The sequence below is a fragment of the Rhinoderma darwinii genome, chromosome 6, assembly GCF_050947455.1.
Source record: "Rhinoderma darwinii isolate aRhiDar2 chromosome 6, aRhiDar2.hap1, whole genome shotgun sequence".
Lineage (NCBI taxonomy): Eukaryota > Metazoa > Chordata > Amphibia > Anura > Rhinodermatidae > Rhinoderma > Rhinoderma darwinii.
In genome coordinates, this window is record NC_134692.1 from 136330664 (window position 1) to 136345517 (window position 14854).

The following is a 14854-nucleotide window of genomic DNA, read 5'->3' on the forward strand; positions in this document are numbered from 1 at the left end:
ACAGTAAGCAAAAGAAGCAGTTCATAATATATTTTTATAGTGGTTGCAGCTCTGTTTTTTTTTTATACAGAACTCCAAATTCTCAGCATAGATGTAGAGTTCTAGCTGCCTGCAGCCACCACTGGGGGGCGCTTATTGTATACTGTTTTATTATGGAGTTTAATATATAAATTGTATGCAGTAAGCTCCCCCTAGTGGTGGCTGCAGGTATATAGAATCTTATCATTTAACCCCTTCCCGATATTTGACGTATGCCTACGTCATAGCCGGGTAGGGGAAGTATGGAGCGTGCTCACGGGCTGAGCCCGCTACATAGAATGGGGGTGTCAGATGTTACAGCCGAGACTACAAAGTAATGGACGGGATCCCGCTAGTTTAATCCATTAAATGCTGTGGTCAATAGCGACCGTGGCATTTAAATCATTAGAAGGAGGAGGGTGACCCCCTCTAACAACTCATCGCCCCCGCGATGCGATTGCGGGGTGCCGATTGTTGCAATAGGAGTCTGGGGGCCTAATGAAGACCTCCAGGTCTGCCATCTTTGTGCTCCTATTAAGCCCTGCCTCCAGTCAGAAGTTTGACATGTCAAGTTTGACATGTCAGAAGTTTGGATTGGTGGGGGTCCGAGCACTGAGATCCCCACTAATCGCTCAAACGAAGCGGGTCTGATCGGCTTTTTCCCGGAATAAATGTATCGGAGTATGGGCTCAATAGAAAGTCTATGAGCCCGTACTCCGATACATCGGATTTCCGGAAAAGAGCCGAACAGAAACGAAGCGGCTGAGCGCTCACACGAGCACTTCTGCCGCTTCGTTTGAGCGATTGGTGGGGATTTCAGTGCTCGGACCCCCACCAATCCAAACTTCTGACATGTCACTATGACATGTCAGAAGTTTGGCAAACATTTGGTTAGGGTATGTTCACACGCTTAATAAAAAACGTCTGAAAATACGGAGCTGTTTTGAAGGGAAAACAGCTCCTGATTTTCAGCTGTTTTTTAAAGAGAACCTTTCACCTCTATATACATGTGCAGCTGAATGCAGCATGTAATGGGGAGGGCTGACCAAACCCTGGGGCACTTTAAAAAAAAATTCTACCTCCCTTCGTTATTTAGATATTGGTGCCGTTATATTTGACACCCGATATTTAAATAACCCCCTGAACAGTCAACGGGGCGTGTACAATGGCTGTGACACTGTCCAATCAGATCCCAGCTTTCAAGATTAGTCTTCTGCCGAACTGGCAAGGGGGCGTGTCACTGCTACGGACAGTGTAACAGCTCCCCAGCTCTTACACTGTCCGTAGCAGAGACACGCCCCCTTGCCTGTTCGGGTGAAAATACTGTAATCGCACACTCCTCCTGCTGTGGCACTGTCCATATCTGATTGGACAGTGTCACAGCCATAGTAACACGCCCCCTTGCCAGTACATGCCCCGCTGATTGTTCAGGGGGTTATTTAAATATCGGGCGCCAAATATAACGGCACCGATATCTAAATAACAGAGGGAGGTAGAAAAAAAATGTAAAGTGCCCCAGGGTTTGGTCAGCCCTCCCCATTACATGCTGCACATGTATGTGGAGGTGAAAGATTCTCTTTAAGCAAACTTGCGTTTTTCGCTGTGTTTTTTTCTATAGAGTCTATGAAAAACGGCTCCAAAAACGTCTCAAGAAGTGAAATGCACTTTTTCGCGGGCGTTTTTTTTAAGCGGCCGATTTTAAAAACGGCCACGTAAAAAAACGACCCATCGGAACGGAACACCGTATTTCCCATTGGAATCAATAGGAAGATGTTTGGAGGCGTTCTGCTTCCGATTTTTCGGTCCGTAAAGGACGGAACGTATTTCGGCCGCAAGTCCCGGACCGAACACACTGCAGGGAGCCGGGCTCCTAGCATCATGTTTTCAGTACAGGACAGTAGTTCCACGGAGAGGCAGGGACTCCTAGCATCGTACATAACTATGATACTAGGAGCCCGGCCCCCTGCAGTGTGTTCGGTCCGGGACTTGCGGCCGAAATACGTTCCGTCCTTTACGGACCGAACACACTCGTGAGATTCCAGCCTTAGAAAAACAACATGGGGATGGACTGGTTATTTTTATTTTTTTTACAAATTGAATACGTGATTTCTGCTGAACAAACAACGAAACACCTTTATTAGTTTAACAATCGGCAAAGTGAAAAAAGCCAAAACACTGCACAATGTCACATCCGCCGGTGACTTATTTGACCAAGATCAGTTTTGAAATGTATAAACGTCCATGTGATTATTGGATGTGGGCTATCATGTGGACTTCGAGGAACAGCAGTGGATAAGGCTCCAGAGTTTCATCCTTGGTGATGGGCGATCATAGATGATTGATGGAAAGTTTTTATGATCTTGGGAATCAATATCTGGCTGAATCTTTCTTGATTTGAGTTCATAAATCAGCGGCGGGGTCTTCCGAGTCAAGCCTGGGCCGCGGCTGTGAATGGGACAGGAATTGTAGTCGAGCCCTGCAGAGGACTTTATATGAGATCAATCTGAAGTTTTCACAGCTAATCCATTCGGAAGTCTTGGACTGGGAATAAAATGGCTGCGGAGATAAACAGACGTGGTAAACATGAGATTTTTGTATAGTATGTGTTTAATTTCCAATCAAAATATATGCTTGCAGTCAATGAATGGGAACCATTTTATTTTCACCCAGTGGCTGAAACACTGTACAGACCTAACACTTCTCATGGCTGAATGTGTGTTACAGTTGTAACCAGTCTTGACAATTCTGGAATTCAGGTGGATACATTTTACCTGCACTGATACATTGTAACAAAAACGCTCAGGACATGAGGGAGATTTGTGCTGCTGATGTGTTTATCTCACAGATGATAATGCAGACTGGATAAAATTGTAGCAAACCCTCATCTGTGAGGAGTCTTACGTTTCTATGGATTTTTAGCGTCTGGATGTGAACAAGAATGTAGGCTGGGACTAGAGATGGAATTAATGCATCTGCTGTGGGTTGCCTCATGGTGGGAGGGGGCCAAGCACTAAGCTGCCTCTCTACACAAAGTCCTAGAATTTTCCTGCAGCCACCACTAGTGGGAGCTCATTGCATAGATATTTTTACAGCTCCCAATGTGTCAATATTAGCTGTACAAATCCATATGCCGTTAGCTCCCCCTAGTGGTGGCTGCAAATAGCCAGAGTTTAAGCATTTACTGTAAGAAGGGAAGGAGAGAATTTGGAGGGCTATGTGAAAAATAAAGCTCTGACCATTATACAGATACAATACAAAATGACGGTGGACATTATCTTTAATAAAGGCGTAGTATATTTGTCGGAGCTCAGTGAGGGGGATTCAGAGTTTTGATGTGGGGCCCTATGATGTGGGCATTCGCTTGTATACAAGAGGTAGATACACATAACCGCACATGCAAGTAATATAATGTCTGGCATAAGTAATAAAGCCTAATATAATGTAATGGAGGGGGGGGGGGTCTTTTTTTTTATCACAGTCCCACCATGATCTGCTCAGCTTCTAGACCCCCATGATGTTTGAGGATTTGTAATACTATATTAGGAGATCACTGACATGATGGTCCTCGTGTGCAGAGATAAATGTCTTACTATAAAACTTCATCCTAATTATTTCATCAACTCTCAGAGAATTCTCCAGCGATCACCGGAGTTCATTACAATACAGATCCTGAATATAAGAGACCATCAATTACTATAAATCAGCGGGGACATCCAGAGCTCCCTGGTGCATCATCTGTTATTGTGCAGCCTGCTAAGCAGCATATTGCTGGAGGATTATTAAGAGAAGTCTATTAATGCAGATTGTAGATGAAATATCGCAGCTTATTAAACAAACGTGCTTTACAATACATGGGGCATCCTGCTTCATTATCAGTACTGGGGGGGGGGGGGTAATGTACATATGTGCTGCTGCAGCCTTGCTGGGGGTATTTTATGCTATGGAAATATGAGTGACGTCTGTTGTTGGGACTCTTCCTCACTGCACCAACATCACTGCTCTTTCTTACTGGACCACTATTATAGGTACTCTCACTGGACCACTATTATAGGTGCTCCCACTGGACCACTATTATAGGTACTCTCACTGGACCACTATTATTGGTGCTCTCACTGGACCACTATTATAGGTGCTCTCACTGAACCACTATTATAGATACTCTCACTGGACCACTATTATAGGTGCTCCCACTGGACCACTATTATAGGTGCTCCCACTGGACCACTATTATAGATACTCTCACTGAACCACTATTATAGATACTCTCACTGGACCACTATTATAGACACTCTCACTGAACCACTATTATAGGTACTCTCACTGGACCACTATTATAGGTGCTCCCACTGGACCACTATTATAGGTACTCTCACTGGACCACTATTATTGGTGCTCTCACTGGACCACTATTATAGGTACTCTCACTGGACCACTATTATAGGTACTCTCACTGGACCACTATTATAGGTACTCTCACTGGACCACTATTATAGGTACTCTCACTGGACCACTATTATAGGTACTCTCACTGGACCACTATTATAGGTACTCTCACTGGACCACTATTATAGGTACTCTCACAGGACCACTATTATAGATACTCTCACTGGACCACTATTATTGGTGCTCTCACTGGACCACTATTATAGATGCTCTCACTAGACACTATTATAGGTACTCCCACTGAACCACTATTATAGGTACTCTCACTGGACCACTATTATACATACTCTCACTGGACTACTATTATAGATGCTCTCACTGGACCACTATTATAGGTACTCTCACTGGACCACTATTATATGTACTCCCACTGAACCACTATTATAGGTGCTCCCACTGGACCACTATTATAGGTGCTCTCACTGGACCACTATTATAGGTGCTCCCACTGGACCACTATTATAGGTGCTCTCACTGAACCACTATTATAGGTGCTCTCACTGGACCACTATTATAGATGCTCTCACTGGACCACTATTATAGGTACTCCCACTGAACCACTATTATAGGTACTCTCACTGGACCACTATTATAAATACTCTCACTGAACCACTATTATAGGTACTCCCACTGGACCACTATTATAGGTACTCTCACTGAACCAGTATTATAGATACTCTCACTGGACCACTATTATAGGTACTCTCACTGGACCACTATTATAGGTACTCTCACTGGACCACTATTATAGATACTCTCACGGAACCATTATTATAGATACTCTCACTGGACCACTATTATAGATGCTCTCACTGGACCACTATTATAGGTACTCTCACTGGACCACTATTATAGGTACTCCCACTGAACCACTATTATAGGTACTCTCACTGGACCACTATTATAAATACTCTCACTGAACCACTATTATAGGTACTCTCACTGGACCACTATTATAGATACTCTCACTGGACCACTATTATAGATACTCTCACTGGACCACTATTATAGGTATTATAGGTGCTCCCACTGAACCACTATTATAGGTGCTCCCACTGGACCACTATTATAGGTACTCTCACTGGACCTCTATTATTGGTGCTCCCACTGGACCACTATTATAGGTACTCTCACTGGACCACTATTATAGATACTCTCACTGGACCACTATTATAGGTACTCTCACTGGACCACTATTATAGGTACTCTCACTGGACCACTATTATAGATACTCTCACTGGACCACTATTATTGGTGCTCTCACTGGACCACTATTATAGATGCTCTCACTGGACCACTATTATAGGTACTCCCACTGAACCACTATTATAGGTACTCTCACTGGACCACTATTATAAATACTCTCACTGAACCACTATTATAGGTACTCCCACTGGACCACTATTATAGGTACTCTCACTGAACCTGTATTTTAGATACTCTCACTGGACCACTATTATAGGTACTCTCACTGGACCACTATTATAGGTACTCTCACTGGACCACTATTATAGATACTCTCACTGGACCACTATTATTGGTGCTCTCACTGGACCACTATTATAAATACTCTCACTGAACCACTATTATAGGTACTCCCACTGGACCACTATTATAGGTACTCTCACTGGACCACTATTATAAATACTCTCACTGAACCACTATTATAGGTACTCCCACTGGACCACTATTATAGGTACTCTCACTGAACCAGTATTATAGATACTCTCACTGGACCACTATTATAGGTACTCTCACTGGACCACTATTATAGGTACTCTCACTGGACCACTATTATAGGTACTCTCACTGGACCACTATTATAGATACTCTCACTGGACCACTATTATAGATGCTCTCACTGGACCACTATTATAGGTACTCTCACTGGACCACTATTATAGGTACTCCCACTGAACCACTATTATAGGTACTCTCACTGGACCACTATTATAAATACTCTCACTGAACCACTATTATAGGTACTCTCACTGGACCACTATTATAGATACTCTCACTGGACCACTATTATAGATACTCTCACTGGACCACTATTATAGGTATTATAGGTGCTCCCACTGAACCACTATTATAGGTGCTCCCACTGGACCACTATTATAGGTACTCTCACTGGACCTCTATTATTGGTGCTCCCACTGGACCACTATTATAGGTACTCTCACTGGACCACTATTATAGATACTCTCACTGGACCACTATTATAGGTACTCTCACTGGACCACTATTATAGGTACTCTCACTGGACCACTATTATAGATACTCTCACTGGACCACTATTATTGGTGCTCTCACTGGACCACTATTATAGATGCTCTCACTGGACCACTATTATAGGTACTCCCACTGAACCACTATTATAGGTACTCTCACTGGACCACTATTATAAATACTCTCACTGAACCACTATTATAGGTACTCCCACTGGACCACTATTATAGGTACTCTCACTGAACCAGTATTATAGATACTCTCACTGGACCACTATTATAGGTACTCTCACTGGACCACTATTATAGGTACTCTCACTGGACCACTATTATAGATACTCTCACGGAACCAGTATTATAGATACTCTCACTGGACCACTATTATAGATGCTCTCACTGGACCACTATTATAGGTACTCTCACTGGACCACTATTATAGGTACTCCCACTGAACCACTATTATAGGTACTCTCACTGGACCACTATTATAAATACTCTCACTGAACCACTATTATAGGTACTCTCACTGGACCACTATTATAGATACTCTCACTGGACCACTATTATAGATACTCTCACTGGACCACTATTATAGATGCTCTCACTGGACCACTATTATAGGTACTCTCACTGGACCACTATTATAGGTACTCCCACTGAACCACTATTATAGGTACTCTCACTGGACCACTATTATAAATACTCTCACTGAACCACTATTATAGGTACTCTCACTGGACCACTATTATAGGTGCTCCCACTGGACCACTATTATAGGTACTCTCACTGGACCACTATTATTGGTGCTCCCACTGGACCACTATTATAGGTGCTCTCACTGGACCACTATTATAGATACTCTCACTGGACCACTATTATACATACTCTCACTGGACCACTATTATACATACTCTCACTGGACTACTATTATAGATGCTCTCACTGGACCACTATTATAGGTACTCTCACTGGACCACTATTATATGTACTCCCACTGAACCACTATTATAGGTGCTCCCACTGGACCACTATTATAGGTGCTCTCACTGGACCACTATTATAGGTGCTCCCACTGGACCACTATTATAGGTGCTCTCACTGAACCACTATTATAGGTGCTCTTACTGGACCACTATTATAGGTGCTCTCACTGGACCACTATTATAGATACTCTCACTGGACCACTATTATAGGTACTCTCACTGGACCACTATTATAAATGCTCTCACTGGACCACTATTAGAGGTACTCTCACTGGACCACTATTATAGGTACTCCCACTGAACCACTATTATAGGTACTACCACTGGACCACTATTATATGTACTCCCACTGAACCACTATTCTAGGTGCTCTCACTGGACCACTATTATAGATAATCTCACTGGACCACTATTATAGATACTCTCACTGGACCACTATTATAGGTGCTCTTACTGGACCACTATTATAGGTGCTCTCACTGGACCACTATTATAGATACTCTCACTAGACCACTATTATAGGTACTCTCACTGGACCACTATTATAGGTGCTCTCACTGGACCACTATTATAGGTATTCTCACTGGACCACTATTATAGGTACTCTCACTGGACCACTATTATAGGTACTCTCACTGGACCACTATTATAGGTACTCTCACTGGACCACTATTATAGATACTCTCACTGGACCACTATTATAGGTACTCTCACTGCACCACTATTATAGATACTCTCACTGAACCACTATTATAGGTGCTCTCACTGGACCACTATTATAGGTACACTCACTGGACCACTATTATAGGTACTCTCACTGGACCACTATTATAGGTACTCTCACTGGACCACTATTATAGGTACTCTTACTGAACCACTATTATTGGTAGTCCCACTGGACCATTATTATGGGAACTCTTCCTCACTGGACCAGTATTATAGTCTTCCTTATTGTAGTATTATGTGTACTTTTCCTCACAATATCACTATTATTGGTACTCTTACTGGACCACTATTATAGGTACTCTCACTGGACCATTATTATAGGTGCTCCCACTGAACCACTATTATAGGTGCTCCCAATGGACCACTATTATAGGTGCTCTCACTGAACCACTATTATAGGTGCTCCCTCTGGACCACTATTATAGGTGCTCTCACTGAACCACTATTATAGATGCTCTCACTGGACCACTATTATAGATACTCTCACTGGACCACTATTATATGTACTCTCACTGGACCACTATTATAGATACTCTCACTGGACCACTTTTATAGGTACACTTACTGGACCACTATTATAGGTGCTCTCACTGGACCACCATTATAGGTGCTGTCACTAGACCACTATTACAGATACTCTCACTGGACCACTATTACAGACACTTTCACTGGACCACTATTATAGGTACTCTCACTGGACCACTTTTATAAGTACTCTCACTGGACCACTATTATAGGTACTCTCACTGAACCACTATTATAGGTACTCTCACTGGACCACTATTATAGGTACTCTCACTGGACCACTATTATAGGTAGTCCCACTGGACCACTATTATGGGAACTCTTCCTCACTGGACCAGTATTATATATATATATATATATATATATACAATATCACTATTAGGCTGGGTTCACACGACCATGTTAGGTCCGTAATGGACAGAACGTATTTTGGCCGCAAGTCCCGGACCGAACACAGTGCAGGGAGCCGGGCTTCTAGCATCATAGTTATGTACGACGCTAGGAGCCCCTTCCTCGCTGCAGGACAGCTGCCCCGTACTTAAAACATGATTACAGTATGGGACAGTTGTCCTGCAGCGAGGCAGAGACTCCTAGCAACGTACATAACTATGATGCTAGAAGCCCGGCTCCCTGCACTGTGTTTGGTCCGGGATTAGCGGCCGAAATACGTTCCGTCCATTACGGACGTAATGTGCTCGTGTGAATCCAGCCTTATAAGTACTCTTACTCACTGTACCAAAATTACTGCTCTTCCCCACAGTATCAATATCACTGCTCTTCCTCACTGGACTATTATAGGTACGCTTCCTGACTGTATCACTATTAAAGGTACTCTTCCTCACTGGGCCACTATTATGGGTACTCTTCCTCACTGAACCATTATGGGTACTTTTCTCAGTATCACTATTATAGGTACTCTTAATCATTGCGCAAATATCCCTGCTATTTCTTTCTGGACCACAATTATATGTGCTCTTTCTCCTTGTACCAATATTACTGCTCTTCCTCACTGTACCAATATCACTGCTCATCCTCACTGTACCAATATCACTGCTCTTACTCACTGTACCAATATCACTGCTCTTACTCACTGTACCAATATCACTGCTCTTACTCACTGTACCAATATCACTGCTCTTACTCACTGGACCACAATTATATATGCTGTTCCTCATTATCCATATTATAGGAACTCTTCTTCACTATATTACTATTATGGAAACTCTTCCTCACTGTATCCCTATTGTAGGTACCTTTCCTCGCTGCATTACTATTTTGAGTACTCTTCTTCATTGGACCAATATCACTGCTCTTCTTCACAGTACCACAGATCTAGCAGAGCTGAATTTGTCATTTAACTCTTTAGGGAAACATTATCTTATTACGTTTACTCTCTAAAAATCGAAACGACAAACAGCTTCGCTGCATCAGGTTTCGATCCGTGCAGTACAATTCATCTCCTTAGACACCCCTATACTCCTGTGACACCTCTCGACTTATTCTGACACTATACGCATCTCCCAACGGTACAGCCCCTATTATAACATGGTTGTCTTGCGGGCATAGCTCATCTGATTAGACCCCTCAGATGTAAGGGTAGCTGTATATAGATTTATCTGTAATTGTTCCATTAGCTTTTGCACTCCACATCAGAATATAATTAATTGTAGTGTATAAATGATGGATTATAATTACTGAAGTGATAAACCTAAAGTACGTAGCCTATAAGGCCACAGCTTTCAATGTATTAACATAGTTCATTAGGTTACATATTTCTGGATATCACATTTGCAGGGATCTCTGCTTCCACACAGCTTTCCTAGAAACAGATCTAAATAAGAAAGGACTGAATAGATTTGTTTCCAGAAACAGCGCCACCCTTGTCCATAGGCTGTGTCTAGTATTGCAGTTCAGTCTCATTCAAGTGATTACTGCAATATCAGACACAGCCTATGGACAAGGGGGGTGCAGTTTCTGGAAAAAAAAGCAGATATTTTTCTTCAAATCTCACACAACCCCTAATACAAATGTACAAGAATTGATCTTGCATTGTGTTACCTTCGCTGTTCTCCATTGCTGGGGATGTGACCTGTTCTCCTCCTGTAGATGAAGGAACATAGACAGGATGTCCTCTCCACTGGGTATTCTCTCCTGTCCAGACTCTAGGGAGCTCCTCACATGTCTCTCCTGGTTCCTCATGTTCCTCAGCCCGTCTTCCAGGCTTCTAACCACATCACTTGGCTGCTTAGTGACCCAAGTTTCTTCTGGGCTCCTCTTTCCTACTCCTGGCTCCATAGTTACCAACATGTTCTCCCCAAGGCTTCTTTCCTCTTCTCCTTGGTACCTGGTCACCCGGCTCTGGTCTTCAAGACTTCTCTCTACTCCGAGGTCATTGTACAGCCAGGATCCTTGCTCCATATTCTTCTCATCTTGAAGAATGCCCTCAACTTCATTAAGACTTCTCTCCTCCTCAATGGTTCTCTGCCTGTTCTGTTGGATTAGTTTCTGTATTAACCTCTTCTCACCTGGATCAGGGGACAACTGAAGCTCTGCTACTTCCCCACTCCAGGGTGTATGTAATAACCCTCTGGCATCTTCTGCCCCTTGCGGGATGACCGGCCAGTTGTCTAGTTTAGCATCTCTTCTCCATAGGTAAGGTGAACGCCGAACCCCTATGAGGAGTCCTGAGGCTCTGCCCACAGTGTGGTACCTAGGACTGGCAGAGTGCTTGTACCAAGATGTTCCTGGGTGGGGTGCAGCTAGAAGTAGGGCTCCTAGAAACCAAGAGCCAACGGGGCTTATCAGCCAACCCATAGTATACCTGACCAAGAACAAAAAAATATCTAGCAGGTGTCTTGGACTATGTTTTGAGTGTCCGCCTCTCCTGGACTGGTCAAGATGATATCAGATATGGAGAAGTACAGGCAGATGTGTCCTCAAGTTCTATATGGGAGGACAGGGTCTACACCTCTCTGTTCAGCCTGGATTCTGGAATCAGATCTGTTACTGAGTCCCTTATTCCTCTCTATATAAAGAGACATATGACGGGGGGGGGGGGGAGTCATCACATCATCACTATGATACCACTCTCTCTTCGAGGAGGGGGTCGCCCTGTGTACTGGGATAATGCAGAACGCTCACTCGTACCTTTTTGTTTTTTGTGTTTGTTCCATAAATATCATTATCCGTATGAATGTAAATGAGTGTGGTGTGAACGGAGTCCATGTAATAGGGGATTTCATGGTCAGAAAAGTCAAAGCTTCTCAAAGAAAAATGCTGCGTGACCGATGGAATCTTCATCAGAGTGTCCGGATCTGCAGTTACTAAATCTGGACAGAGATGTGATTATTTATGTAAGGACACAATTGGAAATAACCATAATTATGTCTATACAACTAACTGAAATGTTAGAAAAATTTATCAGAAATTATGTTACATTTTGATTGACTTTCAATCATTTAATGAGGTAATCGAGTTATAATTTACTAGGATGGAACCTGAAACGTTTATACACGAAGACGTGGAACGTGTAGAGGTCTATATATTCGTACAACTGCAACATAGCACAATTGTGTCATCATTATCCTGTACCCCAAGTGTCAGTGTATCACTATCCTGTACCCCAAGTGTCAGTGTATCATTATCCTGTACCCCAAGTGTCAGTGTATCATTATCCTGTACCCCAAGTGTCAGTGTATCATTATCCTGTACCCCAAGTGTCAGTGTATCATTATCCTGTACCCCAAGTGTCAGTCATTATCCTGTACCCCAAGTGTCAGTGTATCATTATCCTGAACCCCAAGTGTCAGTGTATCATTAACCTGTACCCCAAGTGTCAGTGTATCATTGTCCTGTACCCCAAGTGTCAGTGTCATTATCCTGTACCCCAAGTGTCAGTGTATCATTATCCTGAACCCCAAGTGTCAGTGTATCATTAACCTGTACCCCAAGTGTCAGTGTATCATTGTCCTGTACCCCAAGTGTCAGTGTCATTATCCTGTACCCCAAGTGTCAGTGTATCATTATCCTGTACCCCAAGTGTGAGTGTCTCATTGTCCTGTACCCCAAGTGTCAGTGTCATTATCCTGTACCCCAAGTGTCAGTGTCATTATCCTGTACCCCAAGTGTCAGTATCATTATCCTGTACCCCAAGTGTCAGTATCATTATCCTGTACCCCAGTACAGGATAGTGTCAGTGTATCATTATCCTGTACCCCAAGTGTCAGTGTATCATTATCCTGTATCCCAAGTGTCAGTGTATCATTGTCCTGTACCCCAAGTGTCAGTATCATTATCCTGTACCCCAAGTGTCAGTGTATCATTATCCTGTACCCCAAGTGTCAGTGTATCATTATCCTGTACCCCAAGTGTCAGTCATTATCCTGTACCCCAAGTGTCAGTGTATCATTATCCTGAACCCCAAGTGTCAGTGTATCATTAACCTGTACCCCAAGTGTCAGTGTATCATTGTCCTGTACCCCAAGTGTCAGTGTCATTATCCTGTACCCCAAGTGTCAGTGTATCATTATCCTGTACCCCAAGTGTGAGTGTCTCATTATCCTGAACCCCAAGTGTCAGTGTATCATTAACCTGTACCCCAACTGTCAGTGTATCATTGTCCTGTACCCCAAGTGTCAGTGTCATTATCCTGTACCCCAAGTGTCAGTGTATCATTATCCTGTACCCCAAGTGTGAGTGTCTCATTGTCCTGTACCCCAAGTGTCAGTGTCATTATCCTGTACCCCAAGTGTCAGTGTCATTATCCTGTACCCCAAGTGTCAGTATCATTATCCTGTACCCCAAGTGTCAGTATCATTATCCTGTACCCCAGTACAGGATAGTGTCAGTGTATCATTATCCTGTACCCCAAGTGTCAGTGTATCATTATCCTGTACCCCAAGTGTCAGTGTATCATTGTCCTGTACCCCAAGTGTCAGTATCATTATCCTGTACCCCAAGTGTCAGTGTATCATTATCCTGTACCCCAAGTGTCAGTATCATTATCCTGTACCCCAAGTGTCAGTATCATTATCCTGTACCCCAAGTGTCAGTATCATTATCCTGTACCCCAAGTGTCAGTGTATCATTATCCTGTACCCCAAGTGTCAGTATCATTATCCTGTACCCCAGTACAGGATAGTGTCAGTATGTCATTGTCCTATACTCCAATTGTCTGCATTATACCTTTGGGTGCCTCTGTGTCAGTATAACTATCAGGCAGTTATCCTAAATATCATTGTCCTGGAGTCCAGCAGAGACTGTCCCAGGTCCTGCCGTCTTCCCAATAGAGATCTATATGACTGTCAGTGGTTATTTATATCATATTCATCTCCGTGTCCTGCTGATGAGATAACATATGTCTTCAGTGCAGTAAAGATGGTATATACATAGCCCAACGTGGACCGTGTAAACGAGCGCCGATCAACAAGACAGCTCGTTTATCGGCGCTCGTTTGCACCGTTCAGAAGGAGCTATTATCATAGTTACATAGTTTGTACGGTTGAAAAAAGACACGTCCATCAAGTTCAATCAAAGGATGGGAAAAGGGAAGTAAAAAATTTCTACACATAGGAGCTTAGATTTTTTCGTTCTAGGATATTATCTAAGCCTTTTTTGCAGCATCTTCTGTCCCTGCTGTGACGGCTCCTGCGGTGGCTATTCCATAAATTCACCGCTCTTACAGTAAAGAAGCCTTGTCGCCTCTGGCAAGTTGAACCTTTTTTTCTCCAGACGGAGGGAGTGCCCCCTTGTTTTTTGAGGGGGTTTTACATGGAACAGGATTTCACCATATTTTTTGTATGTGCCATTCATATATTTATATAAGTTAATCATGTCCCCCCTTAGTCGTCTTTTTTCAAGGCTAAATAGGTTTATTTCTATTAATCTTTCCTCATAACTTCGATTCTCCGCGCCCCTAATTAGCTTCGTTGC

General features: G+C 43.1%; 1 protein-coding gene across 1 annotated transcript; it reads right to left on the bottom strand.

Moving 5' to 3' along the window:
* Nucleotides 1-2119: 2119 nt before the first annotated feature.
* Nucleotides 2120-11912, bottom strand: NPW (neuropeptide W). Its single transcript, XM_075831443.1, has 2 exons — nucleotides 10982-11912; nucleotides 2120-2574 (listed from the first exon to the last, which is right to left on the bottom strand). Exons 1-2 carry the CDS (start codon nucleotides 11735-11737, stop codon nucleotides 2419-2421), a joined length of 912 nt encoding a protein of 303 aa, XP_075687558.1. The 5' UTR covers nucleotides 11738-11912; the 3' UTR covers nucleotides 2120-2418.
* Nucleotides 11913-14854: the final 2942 nt, after the last annotated feature.